At 37.4% G+C, this 25503-nt stretch overlaps 1 protein-coding gene across 2 annotated transcripts in view; it reads right to left on the bottom strand.

Moving 5' to 3' along the window:
* LOC136840777 (cuticle protein 8-like) overlaps window positions 1-25503 on the bottom strand; it is a 151160-nt gene that overhangs the window by 70670 nt on the left and 54987 nt on the right. The window contains exon 1 of one of the 2 annotated variants that reach the window (XM_067107651.1): window positions 15392-16230. The exons of the other annotated variant lie outside the window; for it this stretch is intronic. Within the exon in view, the coding sequence (XP_066963752.1) occupies window positions 15392-15403 (12 nt within the window). The 5' untranslated portion in view covers window positions 15404-16230. Of the gene's footprint in view, window positions 1-15391; window positions 16231-25503 lie in introns of those variants that run through there. 2 annotated transcript variants of the gene reach the window in all.

Raw genomic sequence — 25503 nt, 5'->3', positions numbered from 1 at the left:
TAATTTATTTTTCTTTGAATTTCTAATAATTGTTCTCTTTCTGTATTTCCTGTTATCTTCCGTTGCTTCTTTCAAACGAACAACATAATATTCTTCGGAAGCTCGAATTTTAAGTCAATGTCCCCTGTGGTGGGCTTGTTCCATATGAAGAGGGTTCATCTTCTGATTGATAATAATAATAATAATAATAATAATAATAATAATAATAATAATAATAATAATAATAATAATAATAATAATAATTATGAAACAAGGCGACCCTGTAACGAGGCTATAATATCGAGAATTAAAAGCCACAGTAGTTTTAAAAATATCTATGTGCAGAGTTAAAAACAATGAAGAGACTTTCATCTACTACCCCGTGCACAAATATTTTAAAAACTACTGTGGCTTTTCATCCTCAATAATAATAATAATAATAATAATAATAATAATAATAATAATAATAATAATAATAATAATAATAACAACTGATTGGCTTAAGGCGCCCCAGTGCTTGGCATTACAGCCAGATTTTCTAATAAATCAAGAATCTTTTAACTAATGTTACCCCATAAGTAAAGAAACTTATTTACTGAACACTAATTCTTCCATATCTTAGACGGTATTGGCTTAGAACTCGCTATTTTACCGACACTACATTATTTATTATTATTTCAGTAGATGAAGCCTTTTCACATGGAACAAGCCCACCACAGGGGCCACTGACTTGAAATTCTTTAAGCTTCCAAAGAAATGTCGGTTCCAAACTCCCACCGCAGCAGACCCCCCAACACTGCAGCAGTAACTGATCGCGATACAGAGCCAGTGATTTTTCATCGCCCCGGGGGAGACGCGAACCTCCCGCGACATCTGAGTGGCATTCCACGACACTAACCACTATACCAGCGGACCAGCTAAAAAAATTGTAGTAAGAATTCACGTATCTTCAAACTGACCACAACGAGACACGAACAGTGGAGATGAGAGAGCGATTAAATAAAACCTTGCTTTTAAAATATACACCTGAACGGAGCTGTAAAAGAAGTTTATGGTAATAAGCACTAGCGGGATCCGGGTGGGGAGGCAACTGGGCACGTGGCCCCCTGAAAAATAATGATAAAATAATAATATTGAAGATTTTGACAACAACATAAATAAGAAATATAAAAATGGGGAAAAAATAAAAAAATCGATTAAAGAAATAATATATATATATTGTATATATATATATATATATATATATATATATATATATATATATATATATATATATATATATATATATATATATATACATATATGTATGTATGTATGTATGTATAATATGAAAATTGGTGCCCCCGGGGAAATTTTTCTGGATCCACTAGTGGTAACAAATGCAAGATACGAGAGTAAAATGGCAAATAAAGAGAGACAAAGAGAAATGGAATACAAATAAACCTTCAGGAGATCAAGAAGGAAATAAAAAAGGGAACAAAGAGAAGGTGATAAGGGATAAAAATAGCTCAAGGATTGAGAAAGGAAATATAAAATGGATAAATGCAAATGGTAAAAAGGAAAAAAATATATATTCGTGGGAAAGGAAGGACCGCCAGCTAGGGTGCAAAGTGGACGAAAAATGGTGTTAAGGAGTCGAGGAAATTGCAAAGTATTCGTGATGAGACTACTGTTATAAAGAGAGAGAGAGAGAGAGAGAGAGAGAGAGAGAGAGAGAGAGAGAGAGAGAGAGAGAGAGAGAGAGAGAGAGAGAGAGTTGTGTACTTGTTGCGTCAATCACAGCTTGTAGATTATTTTCATGAAGTCGTAGCCAAGAAAAACACTCATACACACATACATATACATACACATACTTGTATATGTATATGTATATATGTACAAACACAAACACACACACACACACACACACATTACACATATATATATATATATATATATATATATATATATATATATATATATATATATATATATATATATATATATATTTACATGACGTTTGTTCACCTGTTTATCTCTAACCCATCAACGCGTCCTACTCTCGCATAAGGGAACGCTTACGGCTCTTGCTGGTCTCGTCTATCCAGAGAAATCATTGAAATTTGTGTCAATTTATGCTAGATTTTACAGACGTGCCTGTAAAAGCCTGTAATAAAGAAAACGGATCAGAAATATCTGTGAGAAAATGAGCGATTATATATATATATACATATACATATACATATACATATATATATATATATATATATATATATATATATATAAATATATATATATATATATATATATATATATATATATATATATATATATATATATATATATATATATATATATATATATGAGACGTGAAAATAAAGTCAGTTAATCACGCCGTTATAATTTTAAACTGAACTTACTCGTTTCGTCTGATGCAGAAGATAGAATTTAGGCCAAAGGCCAAGCTCTGGGACCCGTGAGGTCGTTCAGCGCTGAAAGGGAAATTGACAGTAAAAAGGTCTGCACGGCGTACCAGGAGGAAAACCTCGCGGTTGCACTATGAATCAACTGTTAGAGGGTAGAAAGTAAGATGGAAGAAAGAGAATATGAACGGAGGTACAGTAAAAGGAATGAAAGGGGTTACATCCAGGGGCCGAGGGGACGCTGCAAAGAACCTTCTTAAGCAATGCTTCAGTGCACCGCATGAGGTGCAATGAAAGCACTAACCCCCCCCCCCGCCCCTACGGAGGATGGTCTGATGTAAAACTATAAAGTTAATAAATTTCATTATTATTATTATTATTATTATTATTATTATTATTATTATTATTATCCGATATCTACAGATAAAGGGGTAACCCATATTGCACCTGCCATTCTATTCACAAAACTAAACATAACATCAGGTGCATTAGCCTACCTTCGAAGGGTCTGAACTTAACAAGCCCCTCAGTACGAAAGTATACAAGAACGAGCACTCACTCGGTAGGAAATGGCTTCTGCCCTTTTTCGGCGAATAATTGCGCCAAATGAGTCAGGTACGCTGCGACTGTTAGCAGCGATATAAAACGTGACGCTACAATGAATGTAGCAAGTGATTCCTGACCTCTCGCTGACTGCAAAAGGCAATGAAGTCCCTTACTAACTTTATCTTGCTGGCTATAACCTGCAGTGTAACCAAACATGAAGATAAAATCTAAGTACAAGGAAATATGCAAGTTGCTAAAGAAGGGATAATTACCAGGATGGTTTTCTCCATTATATGAAGTGATTATGAAGGGGCCTTGTTGTTCCAAATGTGGATAATCACATAGTGTGAGGAAGGCAGTCAGATGCCTCTTACATGGTGTCTGGGACGTGTAAGAATTTGACCGAAGTGGACTAAACGTATTTAAACGTCAGTAACTCGATAACCAGAAATATTAACAATTGAAAGATGAAACCTTAGGTGAATGTAAAATGGAGAGAAAACACCAATCAAAATTATAAAGAAAATTAAAATTACTCAGACTAAAACAGTGACTAGTACTACAGCGCACTGGCTAACAGGCTTAGGGAAAAAGTGTTTGCCATGAAAAGGTTCAAAAGGTTCAAACGCTTTCGTCTTTTAGCTTCCCATCTTTCGACTATCCCATCTTGCTCCTCTAGGACTTGATACCAAATAATTTTGTGTTCAAATGTACAATACCCTTTATATACTTGGTCTAATGTATATTCCTGCATGTAACTCTCTTGCAGAAAAAAGAACGCTACTGGTTAATCACTATAGACAATATACGAAGGTACTCTTTTCTCACAATTAATTTTTTTTTTCTTTTAAATATTTTAAACACTTACTGAATCAAAAAGGAATTAACACCACAGCCGACTCGGAAAAGGAAGCTTACCCTCCCTACAAACATGCACTGAACATCCTTAAACTTTCCAAAATACTCCAGTAATATTTATTAAAAAAAATATTCACATTCTTCACTATTCTCGCAGCTCTTCAAACCAAGAAGTCTCACAAATGCATTGCAGAGTTAACACTCGATTAGGCTTCAAGTTAAGGAGTCATCGTAGCCTATTCTTATTAAAGTCATCAACGGCAGGCGAGAAGAACAAGAGTCTAAAATCAGATAATGTCCAGGTGGTGCCGAGGAGGATGAAACATTGCAAGTGTAGTGCTTCTTTCTTTCTTTCTTTTTTTTTTTTTTTTTTTACTCAGTCTTTTCCACGTGCAAGACTTTCAAGTCTGTCCTTCGGTACTTATTTTCATTTCAGGAGAAGGGAAGGCATTCTTCGGTAAAGGCCAAAAGGATCGTAAAATTGGGTAAGATCCGTGAGGAGGTGAATAATACGTGTGCGCATGCGTGAAAGCATTTTCTTAGACTAATGAGTGTGTGTGTGTGTATATGTATATATATATATATATATATATATATATATATATATATATATATATATATATATATATATATATATGTTTGTCTAGCTGAATGTCTCTGTCCATCTTTTCATCTGTATATTTATTAGTTTGTTAAAAGGATTATGTACATATTAACAGGGTGATTTTAATGAAACTTGGTTAAAACAACCATTAAGCAATCTTCTCAAGGTGATTAACCCCTTGGAAGAATCAGAGGTTACAATTAAAAGCTCATCGTCACATAATTAAAAAAAATAGGTTCATAGCTGGTTACATATTTATAGCATTCTCTTCATAACGATGAAATCACTAATTTATAGAAATACTAATATAAACTTTGACCACTGGGCGCCAAAAGTCTTGGCTACATATATCTGACAGTTTAAAAGCTTCTAGTAGACTAAACACTCGTGGTTTATTTTCAAATCAATCACAAATAAAACCTAGATGTTTCAAATCTCTGTTTTAGATGACATTATAATAATTTCACATTAGGAGTAGATATACATTGCAAAAAGCGTTGTATTATGAGCATACCATATCAGCTTTTTCATAGGCCAATATCCATGTCTCTAATGAAGACCACAAACAAGAAGGTCCAACTATAATACCCTGCAGAACCCCAGGTTTGACAGTCCTGCAGAAGGCAAAGTTTTATAACTAAAAATCTACTCAAAACGCAGTGAACTTTGTGCTACTGATCACTTAAGCTGTGAAGGAGACGAAATGAATAGCCCTCAAAGCCTTAGCTATAATGTTGACAAGAGCCTCAATGGTTTACCAAGTGAAGGGCAACATAAAAATCAATCTCAATAGGCCTACACTTATTCACTGTCAAGGTTATCTTGGATGCAATTAGTTAAATCTAAAAGTGCATGTCAAGTAGGCCTATCTATGTACCGACTATTAGACAGGCCTAGACTCATTCACTGTCAAGGTTCTCTTGAATGAAATCAGTTAAATCTGTAGGAGCATGTCAAGTAAGCCTATATTTGTTCCAGCATTAAACAGTGTCCCATATTTTACCCAATACGAACAATTTCCATGTCTTACGACAGTTTTGTAAATGACCGATGAATGAACATGTCATCACCTTCAAAATTAGCATTTATATATGATAATCTAAGTACCGATTTGCATTGTAAGTATTTGCAACCCAACCACGAATTAAATATTCATTCTCTTCTTTTTAATCTCAAATTTTCATTTTCACTCGCTCGTTTAGCTGAATGGACTTATATAAGCCATTTAACACAAAGCAATAGCAATATCTCTTTTTAAACCAACTTATATTCTTTATCTCTCCATAAATATGACAGAGAACTGTGATTTTTAGATAAATTTGCAATTCAAATGGCAGAGCACAAAGAAAAAACGAGCGAAAGAAAACGGAAAAGTTCGTTAAAGTTCGAACGTAAAGAAACGGTGATGTTCGTTCATATCTTGAGAGACTTCGTGACGACTTCGAACAGAAAACGGGACGAAGTTAAATGCAAAATCGACAGAAAACGATAAACGTTCGTAAACGTCCCGATGAAATAAGTGGGAATATTCATTTCAATTAATGAAGTGTTGTGAATAAGATACTGTAGGTAGATCCTGGTTGTGATTCACGATAAATGGAACGAAGATAAAAGGAAAACCAACAAGATATTATTCACAGTCTACCAAAATGGATATAAACAAGTAAATAAATAAAAAAAAAATGGAAACCTCACTTAGGCCTAGTGGTGGTTTTCCTAAATGAACGAAACTATAATGAATTGTAAGCAAACCCAAACTGATAGGTCTTTCTGAAGTATTTCACGGTAGGTCATTGGGTCTGTGGAAGTCTCTCTCTCTTCTCTCTCTCTCTCTCTCTCTCTCTCTCTCTCAGGTTTCTAAGATATGCAAATGAATGCAACGGGGCTGCATTGTTTCACGATCTCCGCGTCGAGTTGGGAAGCCGAGCCTAGTGTAGATCCAATACACAATCTTTTAACTTTTAATAGACGTTAATGGTCTTTTCAGTGTGTGTGTGTGTGTGTGTGTGTGAGAGAGAGAGAGAGAGAGAGAGAGAGACTGTACGGCGCGCACACACACAAGAGAATGACCGCCCACGCACAATACATGCATATATATATAATATATAATATACATACATATATATATATATATATATATATATAATATATAATATACATACATATATATTATACACATATATAATATATATATATATATATATATATATATATATATATATATATATATATATATATACATACATACATATGCATATATATAATACACACATCCTTCCTCAGCAGGTTCTCGAATAAGCACAATCTAAACATGATAATAAAACAATATAATTCTTCAGACTAAAGTTAACAAAGAAAGCTATAATTCACAAGCCAGTGCAATAAAAAATCACAAGTCAGTGCTTTATTGCACTGACTTGTGCCATTCGTAAACTACGCCAAAAAAAAAGCAATACCAATAAATCATCATCAATCAGTCTTCTCTAAAGGGATTTTGAGGACGAAGTGAGATCGGTCAACCGCATGCGTTTTTTTATAGGCCTAGGATACGAGACGGGATTTTCAATTAAAAATTACCTCTTTAAGCGTCTCCAGTGGAGGGACAACGGTACGGACAAACATATTTTGTAGAGTGGTCCACTGAGAACACTTACGCATTATGTTAGAAATAAAGTATAATCATTATTATTATTATAATATTATCATTAAAGTCACGGGTCAGTTGAAGCATCCCTGGCAGTAGACTAGACTGAATTTGGGCGTTTTATTCACTCTTAAACTACATGTTTAACAACGATAGGAATCTGGAATACTGGAATATAAAATTTAGGCCTAAGGCCAAGCGCTGGGACTTATGAAGTCATTCTTCAGCGCAGGAAGAATAATCGAGAGTAAAGGTTTAAAAGGTGTAACGGGAGTAAAACCTCATAGTTGCACTATGAAACAACTGTTAGGAGAAGGTTGAGGAAAGTAAGATGGCAGGAAGAGAACATGAACGGAGGTACAGTAAAAGGAATGAAAGGAGTTGAAGCTAGGGGTCGAAGGAACGCTGCAAAGAACCTCAAGTATTGCCTAGACTGTACCGCGTGAGGTACACTGATGGTACTACCCCCTTACGAAGCCGGATATCTTAAAAAATCCAGAAAATTAACGAAAATATTCGCATTTCCGCCCCCAAGTTTATTTTAAATTTTCATTTGCTAATAGTTTTAAGCCATGCAGAATGTACTGATAAATTCTATTCACTACTGATGAAGGATTGATCCTTGTTCTACTGCTAGTTAGAAGTTTTCTATTTGTTCCTATAAAAAGGATTAATAATTCCTTGCCCTCTGAACAACCAACCGTAACATACTGTGAAATTTGAATCTACTTATGGAATTTTAAAACCCAGAGACTACTTTCATGAACCTTCACCTGCCATGAATGGGCACTGAGATAGAGAGAGAGAGAGAGAGAGAGAGAGAGAGAGAGAGAGAGAGAGAGAGAGAGAGAGAGAGATTGTTTTCAAACCTGTCTAGCAAGAGAGTCTGCATTCATGAACCTTCATGAATGCACTATAGGGAGAGAGAGAGAGAGAGAGAGAGAGAGAGAGAGAGAGAGAGAGAGAGAGAGAGAGAGAGAGAGAGAGAGATTGTTTTCAAACCTGTCTAGTAAGAGAGTCTGCATTCATGAACCTTCATGAATGCACTGAGAGAGAGAGAGAGAGAGAGAGAGAGAGAGAGAGAGAGAGAGAGAGAGAGAGAGAGCAATATTACATGTGACCTACAGTTATCAGGTTCGTGAATGACACGTGAGGAACAGAACTACGCCAGAACGAATTAAACCCAAAACTGATTCAGAGACGAACATCGCAATTGGTTTAATCCATGCCTATTACTTTTTTATTTTTTCTAAGTACGTCCTCCAGTCTGTTTTTCTGAGAGTCCGTCGCGTTCATCCGTAACGCTATTCTGCCACAAAAACGCATTGCGTGACAGCAGCGGAACGTAGCCTTCTTATAAGAAAATCAGAGGTGCTTAGCGCTGCATCACAAACGGCGAGATTTACGCGTTGTTAAGATTGGAAATCGCCAAACTGAGGCAATTCTGGTCTGAAGGGGTTAATTTTGTACGAGCCTCGGCTCCTGTTCAGTTTATTAAACCAACAATCATCGAGAAAGCAAAGGTACGAAGTATCGATATCCAAGTCACACGAAGGCTTAACGTGTATTTATTTAAAAGATTCTAAAAAACCAATCTTCGTTTCTTATCATTACTTAAAATTTTTCTTTACCTTTATTCGAGGTTATTTTTTTTTATATCTTCCACCGTGGGACGAATTTACCTGACCTTATTTTTTAAGAAGTCGTGAGTACGAGGTGATCAACTGTTCCTTTATTCATCCTTCAGTTCAGTTATCCATCATTCTTGCCTCTATTTTCATGTCTGAGATTATGCAATACTTTCTTGATAGCTTTATCTTTTATTATAACATTCTTCGGGTAGCTGTCTTTTGTCTTTGAAAGAAAGCAGGACAGCTACTATTTGAAGAGAAATGTTTTGTGAATTTCATAGGCCTAAAAGACCCTATTTTATTAGCTATTTTTTTTTTTTTACTGCAAGAAGCCTTAAGAATCTCAGCCTCGGTCTGAAAGTGTGTGAATGCATACTACAACTACTTATATGTCTGTGCATAACAACTCGACTGTTTGCCTCGGTTACATTGCTTTAAATTTCTGCCGAGGCCTTTGTGAAAGTTACACGTACACGCAAATTCTCAACATGGACAAAAGAATGCAGTGACCAAGTATCTTCAAAAGAAGGGTATGACCCAGAGTAAATCCAAGAAAAACAAGGTCAGCACACACAACAAGGACGTCGCTTCATATTCCAGTATATAGAGAAAGGGGGGGGGGGTGCTGAATTCAAGCTAGGCAGGGACATCCCCAATGGAATATTTGAAAGCATCCATTAAATGGTTCTAAATGACAAAAGCATGATTCTTCCGGCATCCAGATTCTTCAAACAGGTGCTGGATTCTTCCAAAAGGTCCTGGATCCTTCCAGCAGGTACTGGGTTCTTCTTACAAGTCTTAGATTCTTCCAGCAGGTCCTAGATTCTTCCAACAGGTCCTGGATTCTTCCAACAGGTCTTTACTCTTCCGACAGGTGCTGGATTCTTTCAACGGGTATTTACTTTTCCAACAGGTCCTTGACTCTTCCAACAGGTGCTGGATCCTTCCAACAGGTGCTGGATTCTTCCTACAAGTCCTGGATCCTTCCAACAGGTGCTGGGTTCTTCTTAAAAGTCCTTGATTCTTCCAACAGGTGCTGGATTCTTCCAACAGGTGCTGGATTCTTCTAACAAGTCCTGGATTCTTCCAATAGGTGCTGAATTCTTCCAACAGGTGCTGGATTCTTCCAACAGGTGCTGGATTCTTCTAACAAGTCCTGGATTCTTCCAATAGGTGCTGAATTCTTCCAACAGGTGCTGGATTCTTCCAACAGGTGCTGGATTCTTCTAACAAGTCCTGGATTCTTCCAATAGGTGCTGAATTCTTCCAACAGGTATTTACTTTTCCAACAGGTCCTTGACTCTTCTGACAGGTCTTGGATTCTTCCAACAGGTGCTGGATTCTTCCAACAGGTGCCGGATTCTTCCAACAGGTGCCGGATTCTTCCAACAGGTACTGGATTCTTCCTACAGGTCCTGGATTATTCCAACAGGTCCTGGGTTCTTCCAACAGGTCCTGGGTTCTTTCTACAGGTCCTGGATTCTTCCTACAGGTCCTGGATTCTTCCAACAGGTACTGGATTCTTCCAACAGGTCCTGGATTCGTACAACAGGTACTGGATTCTTCCAACAGGTCCTGGATTCTTCCAACAGGTACTGGATTCTTCCAACAGGTCCTGGATTTTTCCAACGAAAAGCCAGCATCACCGGCATCAAAACTGACTCAGTATAACAATTTTGACTGAAATCTTGGTGTTGAACACCCTATCACAGAAAAAGGATACCACAACATCACGTTAACACGAGTGTCGGAAGCTGCCAGTAGATGACCAGACTGTAAGGCTTCCAGGACACTTTCGACTCTGTTCCAGGTTGATCCAGGCTAGTTTTTCCAGGGGATTAACAACTCAGGATGATGAAAATACGTGGGTCTATAACTTTAAGTCTGAATCAGGAATTCAAAGAAAGCAATGTACGCCATGTTGTTTTCCATCTCACAAACAAAACTCAGTCGAATGGGTACTATCAGCAAAGTGAACCTCTGAGTGTGCAGGTATGTATGTATGTATAGACGAAATTAAAACATACATAACCACAGAACCCACTACGGACTGAAAAGCACTGAACAGGGAACTGTGAGTTACGGCGTTTTTTTTTAAAAAAGACCAAGCAAAACATTACTACGACTCTGCTTCTTCGCATGCGCCTCTTGTCGGCAAGTGTAAAGTGTGTTTTGATTAACTCAATCTCTTCCAAAGGTCTCCAGGTTAATTGGCTCTCGTCACCTGCCTTGACGTATCACTAAAGGAACGATTTGAGAATGATGCGAATTCATGTTCAGAGTTGGAGAACAAGAAGATTCATCACTTTTTACGCCCGTGCCCTGCTCACCTTCTGTAGATCTTAGCCAGCGCCTCTCTCCCTTCTCTCTGCTCACTCTTCTTTCTTCTTAGCTAGCGCTCTCTCTCTCTCTCTCTCTCTCTCTCCTCTCGCCGAATCTGAATAAAAATTTGGCCAAGAAGTAAGAAGGTTGCTTTAGTGGTGTAGAATATATTTTGATATCTTGGGCATATGACAACTGTGTTAAATACAAACGCACATCGATTACAATCTTGAGGATATGGCATGATATATATATATATATATATATATATATATATATATATATATATATATATATATAAATATAAAAAATATATATATATATATATATATATATATATATATATAAAAATCATGTACATATGTTTATATAAATATTATTAAATATATATATATATGTTTATATATAGATATTAATATATATATATATATATATATATATATATATATACATATATATCCGATGTAACCTTTACAATAGCCTCACCAGCAGCCTGTCAAGTACGCCAACGATGTCAAACTTGCAAGAACTCAGGAGCTTCCAATATACAGAGGTCCTCCTTTTCCAAAACCTGTCACTCCAGTATGACTTCAAAATTCACTTCTTCCCCTTGTGGGATGACGCTACATTTATGGAGAGAGAGAGAGAGAGAGAGAGAGAGAGAGAGAGAGAGAGAGCCCGCTTTTCCTTTCAGAAAATTTTTGAGAGAGAGTCCACTTTTCCTTTCCTTTTATTCACATACGTCAGAGGTACAATAATGCCTTATGCAGCCCCCAGTTGCAGTTCTGCAAAACCACTACTGCACTATCAGCATATATATGTTGGTGTGACTGTAATTTGCAATGATATATCTCGACAGAACGTGACTTATATAACCAATCGAAACCATTACGCAAATAATGAAGGGAAATTTATTTAACACGTGATTTTGCATGGCCGGTTAAGACTATTGTTGCCTCCGCTGGTTACAAGACAGCTCAATGTCTCCAGTACTCACTCGCTCCTCCTCCTACTCCTCCCCCACCCAGCATATCCTCTTAACAAAACGGCCATTAGCCAACAACTCCTTCGCCCTGAACTCGACTCGCACCTTTCCAGGACCTCATGCTGGAAATCCAACCGACCCACAGCATCTCTTTCCTTTATCTCTTCTAGGAAAGACGTGGAACTCATCTGCTTGTGAAACTCATCCTTTCAGGATTCTCTGGCGAGCCCTCCTTACCTCGGGGTTGTAGGAGGGCGCTGTGTTGCGCAAGAGGGTACGAATCCTTGAGAAAAAATAGAAAATAGATTTAAAAAAGACTTCAGGGGTAGCCCAGATGAGCGGGAGAGGGACTCCATAAGGTACTGGACGCTCTCTGTTCAAGAGGTCTTGGTGCATCATCGGAAGCGTCAGTTTAGACCTATAAAAGAGGGCATCCCGCTGGGTTCCAGTGTTTAACGGCCGCATACAACGGGTCTTTAAGAAGGCTTAGCCTTTTTTAAAGACTTCTTTAGTCTTTAATAGTGGGTGACTTTAAACTTTGAGACAAGGCTCCAGAACGTCTTGTATTATCGGAAGCGTCACGTTAGACCTATAAAAGAAGGCATCCCGCTGGGTTCCAGTGTTTAACAGCCGCATACAAAGGGTCTTTATGAAGGCTTAGCCTTTTTTAAAGACTTCCTTAGCTTCTTGATTAGTGGGTTACATCAAACTTTGAGACGGGTCCAAAACGTCTTGTGTCAACGGAAGCGTCACTTTAGACCTATAAAAGAAGGCTTCCCGTTGGGTTGCAGTGTTTAACGGCCGCATACAAAGGGTCTTCAAGAAGGCTTAGCCTTTTTTAGAGACTTCTTCAGCTTCTTTAATAGTGGGTGACATCAAACTATGAGACAGGAGTCCAGAACGTCACTTTAGACCTATAGACTTATAAAAGAAGGCTTCCCGTAGGGTTCCAGTGTTTAAAAGCTGCATAAAATGGGTCTTTAAGAAGACAGCCTTTTTTTTAAAATCTTTAACTGCTGTACTAGTGGGAGACAACATCGAACTTGGTATTCTTGGCACATAAAAGAAAATGCTCGAAGATGAGTAGGTTTTTTCAAGCACTTCTGAATCTATCCTATTTTAAAAAAAAGAAAACTTGGAAGGAATTATACGGCGGGTTCTGCAGACTGAAAATGCACCTTCTTGTTAAGAGGTATAAAAAAAAAAGTTAGGTCGCGACCTCCGGTGACAAATCACGATGCGGTCACACAGACGTGGAGATAAAATTGCAAACGGCAACAGTACCTCTTGGGGTGAACGTGGAAATAATACGGCTCCCTCAGAAATTCGAAGTCGTAGACCGAAGACAGGTTACAATGCAACATCTCTTGAATTATATCTACTGCATTCTATCGCCTAAGCTTTAACGTATTTATTTTTTTTATTATGACGTAATCAAATGTTCTGCAAATCGTGATCAAGTTGCCTGCCGTGTTCAGAAGCAAAAAAAGGACCCTGATTCTTTTTATCAATCGCATGTAAATGTTTTTCAGAATATTTAAATACTTATTCAAACGTTCATTCGTTTGAACATTTCTGTCCGCTTGCAATACCGTTAAGTTTAGATACAAAAATTCATTGCTCACTGCCATTCTTAATGGAAAAATATGAATTATTATACACTCGCAAAGCCTAACCGATAATGTATATGTATAATTATATATATATACATCATACACACACATAATATATATATAATCTAATGGTCATGTTCTACCTAATACATAATGTATTGCAGTAACCACAAAGCCCTATTAACTTCTCAATTTCTTAACAATTTTTGGATACTCTTGTCACTACAAAGCCTGATATGCCGGTGGGTAACGTGACTTCGTTCTGGTAGTCCGGACGCAAGTTCGAATCCTGCTACGGACATCCGAATGTCTCCATATTCTCCCCTTTGGATCTCAGGTTTTCTAGTGACAAGCGTATCCAATAAGCGTGAAGAAATCGAGAAGTTAAGAGGGCATTGTGGTTATTACAAACAAAACACACACAATTATATACATATATATAGTTTTAAATCTAATATATGCAATACTAAAATTAAGAGAAATAAAAATATGTTAACCTACCCCTCATTACGGCTGAACCATTCACAAGATTGGCTAGGTTAAGAATCTTTAGATCATAACTGCAGTTAAAAAGCATCAAAGAGTGTTCGTTTAGTAATTTACATACTGCCCACGTAACCTTAGAGAAACCAAAAATGTTACAGTTCTTATATCAAGAAAATTCGTCGAGAAAACCTTTTAAAAACGTCAAACAACTGTGTCTTATCAACGGTGCCGTGTTGCCAAGCCGAGAAGCAACAGCGCGTGATACTTCACGTGTCGCCTTTGTCTCATAAATTCAGTACGAAAGGACGTCTACAGAATGAACAATGACACACGTACACATTACACTAACTTCTACAACCGCTGCTACTACTATTACCGTCAGCTACAACAATAATTATGATAAAAACTTGAGGGGAAAATAACAGCCTACATTCAAGCGCAAAGCAAAATGTCTGTCATCTCACAGCGATCGATCTTTTTCCCACGTCAGAGTAGCCCGCAATTTACGCACTTGGGCTGCGGAGTAGAAAGCACCCCTGGGGCCAAACCCGAAATCAGTGTCATTCCCCCTTGGATTCCTGATATATTCAAACTTGAAGACTGGAAAAAAAAAAAGCACTCAAGGAGTTGGTAGATTTGTATGTTGTGGAAGCCATTATTTGTGCGTTAGTACTAGCACAAAAAAAAAAAAAAAGATAGCGGAAATAAAGAACGCATAGACACGTGTTTCACATGCATAAATAAAATTAAATAAACATATATATATATATATATATATATATATATCCTATCTTCTCAACTCATAGTACTAAAGTATGGAAAATATAGTACTAGTTCTTAAACAGATGAATACACACACACACACACACACATATATATATATATATATATATATATATATCTATATCGCCTCTATTCAAGGCCGCTTTAGTATGGGGAATAGGTAACTGTTCTTAAACAGATAGATTGGTCCCATAGACCTAACCTAATACCTATATGTATTTTACCATTTACAGCAAATATAACAGAGAAAATTCGGTTCTCAATGTTAAAAACATATCAGCTTTACCAATACAGGCTAAAAATACTTGTACGTGTAGATTAAACTTAGAAAAAATGCTGTCAGCTGACTGACTATTGGTGATATAATCCAGAGCTTTCTTCTCTAACCTTTCCCGAAGAAACAGTTAACTTGTACCAACTAAATCTGCTAGTAAAAAAAAAAAAAAACACGCAGAGACATACAATTCAAGGAATATGTTCGTGCAACAAGGCCGCTACACTAATAATAAAAAATATTATTATTACACTGAGTACTCACCCACACTTTCATGGTCGTTCTGACACACCTCGTTTCGTCGAGGCTCGTTTGCCGGAGCTTTTCACGCGCCGGCGCAACTGAGCTCGGCAATTTTCAACCCGACGATGGGACGATGGTCTCTTCAAGTGATTATTGTAATCTCTCGTTTCGGAACATTATATACTCTTTAAAAATATAATATCACGAAGCCCGTATGGTAGCTTGAATTGACCGATACTTTATAAGCTTAGGGAGCTTCAGTTTCATACCGAGTTTTGGGTAAGGCCTACCGGGGTCTAGTCTATGCAAAGTGGACTCGCATTTTATTGATCAGCAGAGAACCTAGAAAATTGAGGTCATTTGCCGTAAAACTTTTTTTTGCTTTTACCCTTCGACTTAGATGCTTCTGCACACAACATATTCATATGGTGGCTTCCCCTCTAGTTCAGTAACAGTAGCCTACATTTAATTGGCCGGTCACTGATACAATCCAGACTATAAAAGTACTCAAGTTCCTTGTCAATGTGGTATTTTCAAGATGTGCATCTTCATTAATCGAAAAGTTATATAGGATACTTTTTCTGAGAACTTGTGAAACCTGACCTCATTGCTGTTGTTCCCACTGAGCCTAGACAGAGCAACCCAGGAACACCAAGTACCTGAGACGTCTTTCCTTTTATGGGCAAAAATAAGTACCATAATAACTTGGTTTAGGCCCGTTCATTGTTACTTCCACTACGATGACCTTGGGAGAACGTGGAGACCGAGAATGCACAATAAAGTCGTCCAAGCACTATTAACAAACACTTGAAACCAAATGTCAACGAACGACTAACTTGTCCCCTACGTCCAAGTGAGCGGGTAATGAGGTGCCATTTATCATTAAATTATAGTAGTCTTTTGCTGCCAAGGCGTTTTAAACGCGATTGAAATTTTCAGTGGAATATTAAAAACAGAATTTCATACGATTCAGGAAGCCAACAATCATATTATCCCTTTGCAGAGTTAAGTTTTTGAGACGAAAGTAAAATTCGACTGTTTTATGGCAACTTTCTCTAAGCCATACGTTTTTCCGCCAAATTGGACTTGAAAAATTACGAGTTCTTCGTAATGTATGCAGAAAAAGACCACATATATTTTATATATTTTGGTGTATCATGATATATATTCTACTATTATTTAATTAAAATATGCTTTTTAATTGGGCTTTATTAAAACTACATAAGTTATGTGAGGAGATAGGTATATATATATGTATACATATATACAGTATATATATATACAGTATATATATATATATATATATATATATATATATATATATATATTAATAACGGAGAGAAAAATTGAGGTTTCTCTGAATGAAATGAAAGAACGTGGAAACTGTAGAGATTAACAGTTCACGTAAACTGAACCGAAAATTGATAGCAGACTTACGCGGAGAATGACTCCAAATGGAAACTTATTTTGGATCAAGACGAAAGAACTACAAATAAAAAAAAAGTCTTTCTTACGCTTGAAGAGGAACATAAATAAAACGATAAAATCACTGGGAACGCGACGCACGCTTTTAGGCATTAATTCAGACGCGCGAAACCGACACATAAAGTCGTCACTTAACCGCCACCCTGACGTGACGTCACAGGCACTTAGCGAGTAAGCGCCGAGTCATTTCCGCAGCAAAATGCAAATATGTCTGAGTCACTTTGAAGACTAGTGTCAATATATATATATATATATATATATATGTATATATATATATATATATGTATATATATATATATATATATATATATATATATATAGGGTATTTGATATTCTGTTAAAGATTGCGGACGAACGCTGCTGTTTGATACGGTCGAGTGATTACAAGATAAATGTACGCTTGGCGTGAACTACATAAATTTTGGCAGGTCCATTCTTAACGGTTAGGCAAGCTAGTGGTGACAGGTAGCAATAAAAGAGAAGCGCGCGCGCGCAACGTATGTGTGTGTGTATATATATGTATATATATATGTATCTATATATGAATGTCTTTACTGTAATACAACAGTAGCAATGAAGATACAAAAGGCCTACAAACACTCATTTTTGAACGTTCAAATAGTGTTTTGTGGCTCTTTTTATCTTTATATATATATATATATATATATGTATATATATACATAGACTGTATATGTATATATATATATATATATATTATATATTCATTTACAGTATATATATAATATAGATACTATATACGTATATATAATCTATTGTATATATATATATATGAATATATGTGTATGTGTATATATATACACATATCAACACTCATTCAAGCATAAAATATAAAGCAAAAAGCAGAACTGTTTACCTGATAACCACCTCCTTACCTGGATGAAAATGAATCCTCGTATTATGAGCAAGGCATGATGAGGATGGATGGTGATAATTAGGATTATTAGTTTGGATAATGAGATATTAATTATGCTAAAAGTATTCTAGCATTCTTCGCCCCGCCAAAATAGACCTATGTCTTGTTTACTTGAAATTATCCATATTTTTATTAATTTTAATAATCTTATTTTGTTAATTTAATTTTAATTTGACCTTGTTGGGAATGTATGTATGTATATATATTATATATATATATAGATAGATAGATAGATAGATAGATAGATAGATAGATAGATAGATAAATAGATAAAATCCACGAAGGAACGGGAAACACTGGAGTGCTACGAGGCCTTTCGACTCTGTCGTCCTTTACATGTCTGCTAAGTAAAGGACGACAGAGTCTAAAGGCCTCGCAGCACTCCAATGTTTCCCTTTCCTTCGTGGATTTTATCTTTATTTATATATATTCATCACGTTCCATATTTTCGTGATTCAGTTACACACACACACATATATATATACATATATATATATATATATATATATATATATATATATATATATATATATATATATATATGCAACAATACAACTTTTTGAATATTAATTGTGTCTTGTTCTAATCCGTAAAACATTGATGTTTTCCTTCCCAATGAATTTGCTATGAACCTTTCTCTCTCTCTCTCTCTCTCTCTCTCTCTCTCTCTCTCTCTCTCTCTTTATGATGTTATAATGTACGTTTGAAATGTTAGCCCTCTGGACTATTTATTTATTTGTGTTTACTTTTAATTTTTCATGTGAATCTCTCAGAATGACATAATAATAATAATAATAATAATAATAATAATAATAATAATAATAATAATAATAATAATAATAATAAGATAGTAAAAATAAAGGTGACAAAAAACTCGGTGATGCAAATGGCGAAATTAAAAAGAATGTTCAAAAATCTTATAACGTAAGCGTTGGTTGATTAACGACCACACGAGACGTCGTTAAAACTCCTACTGGGCAGGTTACGAGGACACTGACCTTGGGAAGAGGGGAGGGGGGATGCGATTGAATAGGGTGGGCAGTAGGAGCTCGCCCTTAGGGAGTCCTACGACGGAGGTGTGGGAAGATCTTTGGCGTTAATCCTATATATTTCATTCCTTAGTCTCTGTACCATGTATTCAGATCAGGGTTATTTCTCTCTCTTTCTCTCTCTCTCTGCTGTGACATGCTTAAGGGTTTAGACCTAGTCTCTGTCTCTCTCTCTCTCTCTGCTATGACATGCTTACGAGTTTAGACCTAGTCTGTCTCTCTCTCTCTCTCTCTCTCTCTCTGCTGTGACATGCTTACGGGTTTAGACCTAGTCTCTCTCGCTCTCTCTTTCTCTCTCTGCTCTGAAATGCGTAAGGGTTTAGACCTAGTTTCTGTCTCTCTCTCTCTGCTGTGACATGCTTCAGGGTTTAGACCTAGTCTCTCTCTCTCTCCCTCTCACTGTTGTGAAATGCTTACGGGTTTAGACCTAGTCTCTCTCTCTCTCTGCTGTGACATGCTTAAGGGTTTAGACCTAGTCTCTCCCTCTCTCTCTCTGCTGTGACATGCTCACGGGTTTTATTTAGACCTAGTCTCTCTCCCTCTCTCTGCTTTGACATGCTTAAGGGTTTAGACCTAGCCTCTCGCTCTCTCTCTCTCTTTCTCTGCTGTGACATGCTTACGGGTTTAGACGTAGTCTCTCTCTCTCTCTCTCTCTCTCTCTCTCTCTCTCTCTCTCTCTCTCTCTCTCTCTCTCTCTCTCTCTGTTGTGAAATGCTTAAGGGTTTAGACCTAGTTTCTCTCTCACTCTCTCTCTCTCTGCTGTACATGTCTAAGGGTTTAGATCCAATCTCTCTCTCTCTCTCTCTCTCTCTGTCTCTCTCTCTCTCTCGATAATTATCCACATTCCGTCCAATTCGTCTCACCACGGACATTATCGTCAGTAATCTCACTTTCTAAGTCTAAGGTGACCTCCAGATAAGGTCCACCATTCTCGCCATGCTTCTCAGCAGCCCAGGTCATCGTCAAAACAATTCTCACCCGAGGTCATAATCCTCTGAGTTATCTTTTTTCACAAGTGAAGGATGAATCTATCATCCGCCTTTTACCAGACATCACTGCGAATTCTCTCTGATTCTGACCACTGTGTTTGATGCAGAGATTGTTGTTCTAGCTCATTTACTAAGTTACTGTTTATTTTGGCGTCGTTTATGTCTGTATTTTTTCAACTGATGTACTCTTGTGTCTGCCGGGTATCTGCCCGACTAATATTTATTTGCTAAACAGGAAATATCTATTCTGTTCTAGTTCTTACATTTATTGAGTTACTGTAGCTCTCCTGACACAAAACTACCGAAGAGTTGTCAAAAATTTGTCACATACCAAAATTTTTTTTACACAACTGTTATCATCAGATATGTTATTGAGGACCTTAAAGAACATTACTTGTGCCTTCGTAATTGAGATTTTTACTCAATAATAATAATAATAATAATAATAATAACAATAATAATAATAATAATAATAATATTATTATTATTATTATTATTTACTTAATTTTTATTTTTTGCAGAAAAAATAACATGCGTATATAAAAATATATTTTGCTTTAATTATTCATAGGCATCCCTGAACCCTTTAGGAACCGGCTTCGCGCCCCCTAGGGGTGCGGGCACCCCTGGTAAGGGAACCACTGCCTTACGTGATGCCTATCTCCCATAGGCCATCTGTAACACCTGTAATTACCTCTTCCCTTATCTCCTGATCTCTACAAATCGCCGTTTCTATGTGCCTAGCTCGTATCCATAATCCATCTATCCTGTACATAGACAGTCTGTTACGAGAGAGAGAGAGAGAGAGAGAGAGAGAGAGAGAGAGAGAGAGAGAGAGAGAGAGAGAGAGAGAGAGTTATAAATGTTTGGTCTGGGGGTTTCAGGATTTGTGAATACCATTGTAATAGCCAGCAAGCGTGCATGAAAAATAAATAAATATATAATTTTATATATATACATACATAGAAATAGTCAACGCACAATCAGGTGTGGAACAGAAATAAGTTTCTTTCTCACATCAGGATTGAACCCAGACGTGTGTGTGTGTATATATATATATATATATATATATATATATATATATATATATATATATATATATATATATATATATATATATATATATATATACATACAGTACATATGTATAAATGTATATATATATATATATATATACACACATACACAAACACACACCATGATCACAGACACCAAATAACAAGATTTGCATATCTTAAGAAGCAATGAAGCAGGGAATGTGTCTGTCCGTTCCCTGGTGGTAAAACTTAGCAAGGATGCCCCGGAGTTTGCCCCAGGGGTGAGATTATCACATTTTGACAAAGGCCAATTCACTTTGGGAATCACTTAAACCCAAAGGGGATTAGAATTCGTAAGTGCACTTATCAATTGTAACTCCCTTAGGTACAAGCAAAGGTTGAGATATAATGGCTGGAAGTTATTCGCACGGTAGGGTGAATTTGATGTTAAGGGGGATTTGTGGCTGAATATTTGTCCGCTACGATCTTTCCTGATTCCTCATCGATCCGTACCAGAGCTCTTGCGATCCCCGTACGATCACTCAAGGCCTACGATCTCGAAATCGTAAAACGGTTCGGGAATAAAATCGGGAAATTGAGAAAAAAAAAAAATCTTAACTTTCAAGTTCAGGTAAGGTTCTTTTGTCGCCATGATAAATTCTGCATTACATAAGATTCTGTACAAATTAAATAAATACCGTATATCCTTCTCTGTTCCCCCTATCTCATTTCCCATTCTACCACCTCCAACACCATCCCCACCACTCCAACACTAACTCATCCTCAATCCTTCATCGTTAACGAGTGCTCTGTCATTACCGGATGACTGAGTATTAGATCTGCTAAAGAATATGAATTTAAATATCAAATTCCCGTCTCCCTCTCGCCGTCCTTACAATGCACATCGGATTCAGAGGGAGTTATAATTATTGTGCAATGCACATTGCAATTGCAAATGATAGATATACAATACTTGGGGGGGTAAAATATTGTGTATTTTTGTAGCAAATAAAATTCTGATTATGTTATAAAGCTGTTGCTTTTCTTGCAATGCACATTGGATTCAGAGGGAGTTGTAATAATTTTGCAATGCACATTGCAATTGCAAATGATATATACTGCTTCTGCAGGGGGTAAAATATTGTATATTTTTGTAGCAAATAAAATTCTGGTTGGGCTACAAAGCTGTTGCCTTCCTTACAATGCACATTGGATTCAGAAAGAGTAATTATCATTTTGCAATGCGTGTTGCAAATGCAACTGCATTTGACAGATTAATCATGCTTCCAGTTGAGGTAGAATTATTGTATATTTTCGGAAAAAATTAAATTCTGGTTCCCCGTAGGGAGGTAGTAGCATTAGCATTCTTTCTCAGGTGTCCCTTGGTCCTTACAACCTCTTTCATTCTTTTACCTTGTACCTCCGTTCATATTCACTTTCTTCCATCTTACTTCCCTCAAACCTCTCCGAATAACTGAATCATGGTGCAACTGCGAGGTTTTCCTCCTGTTACACCTTTCAAACCTTTTTACTCTGTGTCCCGTTAAGCGCTGAATGAACTCATAGGTATCTGCGCCTGGCCTTTGGCCTAAATTTTATAGAATATATAAAATTTAGGTCAAAGGCCAAGTGCTGGGGCCTGTGAGGTCATTCAGCGCTGAAACGGAAATTGACTGTAAGAAGGTTTAAAAGGCGTAACAGGAGGAAAACCTCGCAGTTGTACTCTGAAACAATTGTTAGGAGAGGGTTGAGGAAAGTCAGGTGGAGGAAAGAAAATATGAACGGAGGTACAGTAAAAGGAATGAAAGGGGTTGCAGCTGGGGGCCGAAGGGACGCCGCAAAGAACCGTAAGTAATGAGTAAAGCACGGCTACCGTCCTATGGGGCCTAAATTTAATATTCCGTTTCCATTGTAAATTCTGGTCACAGACCTTTATCCTTTTGGATGCAAATGTACCACAGAAATCAAAACAAGAGGGAAGGTTTCCCAGAATACTAATTGAATCTTTTCGCGTGCCCTTCGCAACCTAAACAAGAAAGAATTTCAATGCAATGTTTGTGAGGAGTTTCAACCCGTTTGGTATACTGGAAGTCTTTTTTTTTTTTTTTTTTTTTTTTTGACTGGATAAAGACCGTTTAACTTCTGAAACATGTCTTTATGAGCTCTCCTGTATGCCTGTGGCCTTGTTTATTGCAAGCTATAATGAGGTTAGGTTCGAGTTTCTCCCGCATACCAGTAACTTTAATTTTTATCTCTTTCTCTCTCTGTGTACTTGCGTCTTCAGATACTATGAACACTGTCTCTCTTTCTGTCTCTCACTGTACTTGTGTGTGTGTGTGTGTGTGTGTGTGTGTGTGTGTGTCTTCAGATACTATAGACTTTCTCTCTCTCTCTACTTGCGTCTTCAGATACTATGAACACTGTCTCTTACTGTACTTATGTGTGTATGTCTTCAGATACTATGGACACATACTCTCTCTCTCTCTCTCTCTCTGTACTTGCGTCTTCAGATACTATGAACACTCTCTCTCTTTCTGTCTCTCACTGTACTTATGTGTGTCTTCAGATACTATGGACTCTCTCTCTCTCTCTGTACTTGCGTCTGCAGATACTATGAACAGTCTCTCTTTCTGTCTCTCACTGTACTTGTGTGTGTGTGTCTTCAGATACTAAGGACAACTCTCTCTCTCTCTCTCTCCTCTCCGAAAATAACCGGGTATCGGCGGTAAATAAAGTCCATTATTGCCCCCAAAAAATGATTGTTTATCGAAGTCACTCATTCGAGGTGCTTCATAAATTATATTATCAGGTAAAAAATGTAACTTCTGTGTTACTTATTATTAAAAAAAACAAAGATTATATTTAAAGAAAACAGCAAGCTGCTCGCTGGTGCTTCAAGGAAGTACTTCACAGGTGACCTTATAAAAAAGATCTCTCCCAGGAGCGTCCAGACTGTGGCTACCCTTGACTCGTTTCCCGCCCGAATGAGAGAGGGTAGAATGCCCTCCTCTCGTATGCACAAGACGGCCATACCATAGGAGGTCACATACAAACTTGCCCATGTCCCTTGGGTAACCCGGCGTCTCTTAACAAGGCCAGCATAATTTGCGGTAATTATCGGATGCCCGCCTGAGTAAACGCTACCGTGGGTGGTATTGAGGTCCTTGGGTGTAACTGCTTTCGTGATTGGTTAGTGAACGGAAGCTGGAATAGGAATGGCCCTGATATGACGGATGATACGACATAAATATCCGTGCCTGGCCTGCCCAAATGGAAAGGAGGAGGAGGAGGAGGAGGAGGAGGAGGAGGAGGAGGAGGAGGAGGAGGAGGAGGAGGAGGAGGGTGGGTCTGCACCTTACAGGCCCTTATGGAAAATGAGGCGGTTCTTACATAGTTCAAGGATCGTCCTGAAAGACTTTACATTCCCTTGATTGCTCTCTCTCTCTCTCTCTCTCTGTCTTTGGTCAGTGAGTTCCGTGTCAGTCTTTACAATGCACAAATGCTTTTTTGGTTCTTCTTTGAGAGAGAGAGAGAGAGAGAGAGATTACCTTTTGAGAATGAGCTAGAGTTCAGTATCAAGTCATGCCAAAAGCAATATTGAGAGAGAGAGAGAGAGAGAGAGAGAGAGAGAGAGAGAGAGAGAGAGAGAGTAAGAGCTTTGTTTTCGAGAATGAGGTTGATGAGGCCGTTAGATTACACGCCCCCTCGATTTTTGCGTACCAAAAATACTCGTAAGTAACTATTAAGTAGACTGTGAAATATCTAATTAGTTTTTTTTATTGTTCTCTGAAAATAAAACTATTATGCCGGCTTTGTCTGTCCGTCCGCACTTTTTCTGTTCGCCCTCAGATCTTAAAACTACTGAGGCTAGAAGGCTGCAAATTATGTGTTGATCATCCACCTCCAATCGTCAAACATGCAAATTGCCTTTAATTTTTTTTTATTTGCTGTTAAATTTAGCCATAATCGTGCATCTGGCAACGATTCAGGCCAGGCGAAACCAGTGGGTTGCGGGTTAAAGGATTTCATGGGCCGCGGCTCATAAAGATATTGAGATTACCGGAAAGATAGATCTGTTTCGGTGGCCTTGATTATACGATGTACAGAAAACTCGGTTAGCTTTGGGAAACTTGGGCGCATTTTTTATTCATCTACAGTACAATGCGTTAACGATATATTAATATACAGCACTTCATAGCGACGCTTCAGAGACAAAAAGTAAAAAATGCGCCCAAGTTTCTTCAGCGCAATCGAGTTTTCTGTACACCGTATAATGAAGGCCACCGAAAATAGATCTATCTTTCGGTGGTCTCAGTATAATGCTGTATGAGCAGCGGCCAATGAAACTTTAACCACGGCCAGGTAGTGGCCTGGCCTATATCGTTGCGAGAAGCACGATTATGGCTAACTTTAACCTTAAATAAAAAATAAAAACTACTGAGGCTGGAGGGCTGCAATTTTGTATGTTTGATGATTGGAGAGTGGATGATAAACATACCAATTTACAGTCCTCTAACCTCAGTAATTTTTAAGATCTGGGGGCGGACAGAAAAGTGCGGACGGACAGACAAAGCCGGCACAATAATTTTCTTTTCAGAAAACTAAAAAACTTAGTTAGATATTTCACTGCCTACTTAAT

The sequence above is a fragment of the Macrobrachium rosenbergii genome, chromosome 8 (assembly GCF_040412425.1).
Source record: "Macrobrachium rosenbergii isolate ZJJX-2024 chromosome 8, ASM4041242v1, whole genome shotgun sequence".
Lineage (NCBI taxonomy): Eukaryota > Metazoa > Arthropoda > Malacostraca > Decapoda > Palaemonidae > Macrobrachium > Macrobrachium rosenbergii.
Note: the sequence above shows the minus strand (reverse complement) of the source record. Positions and strands in the feature narration are given on the sequence as shown.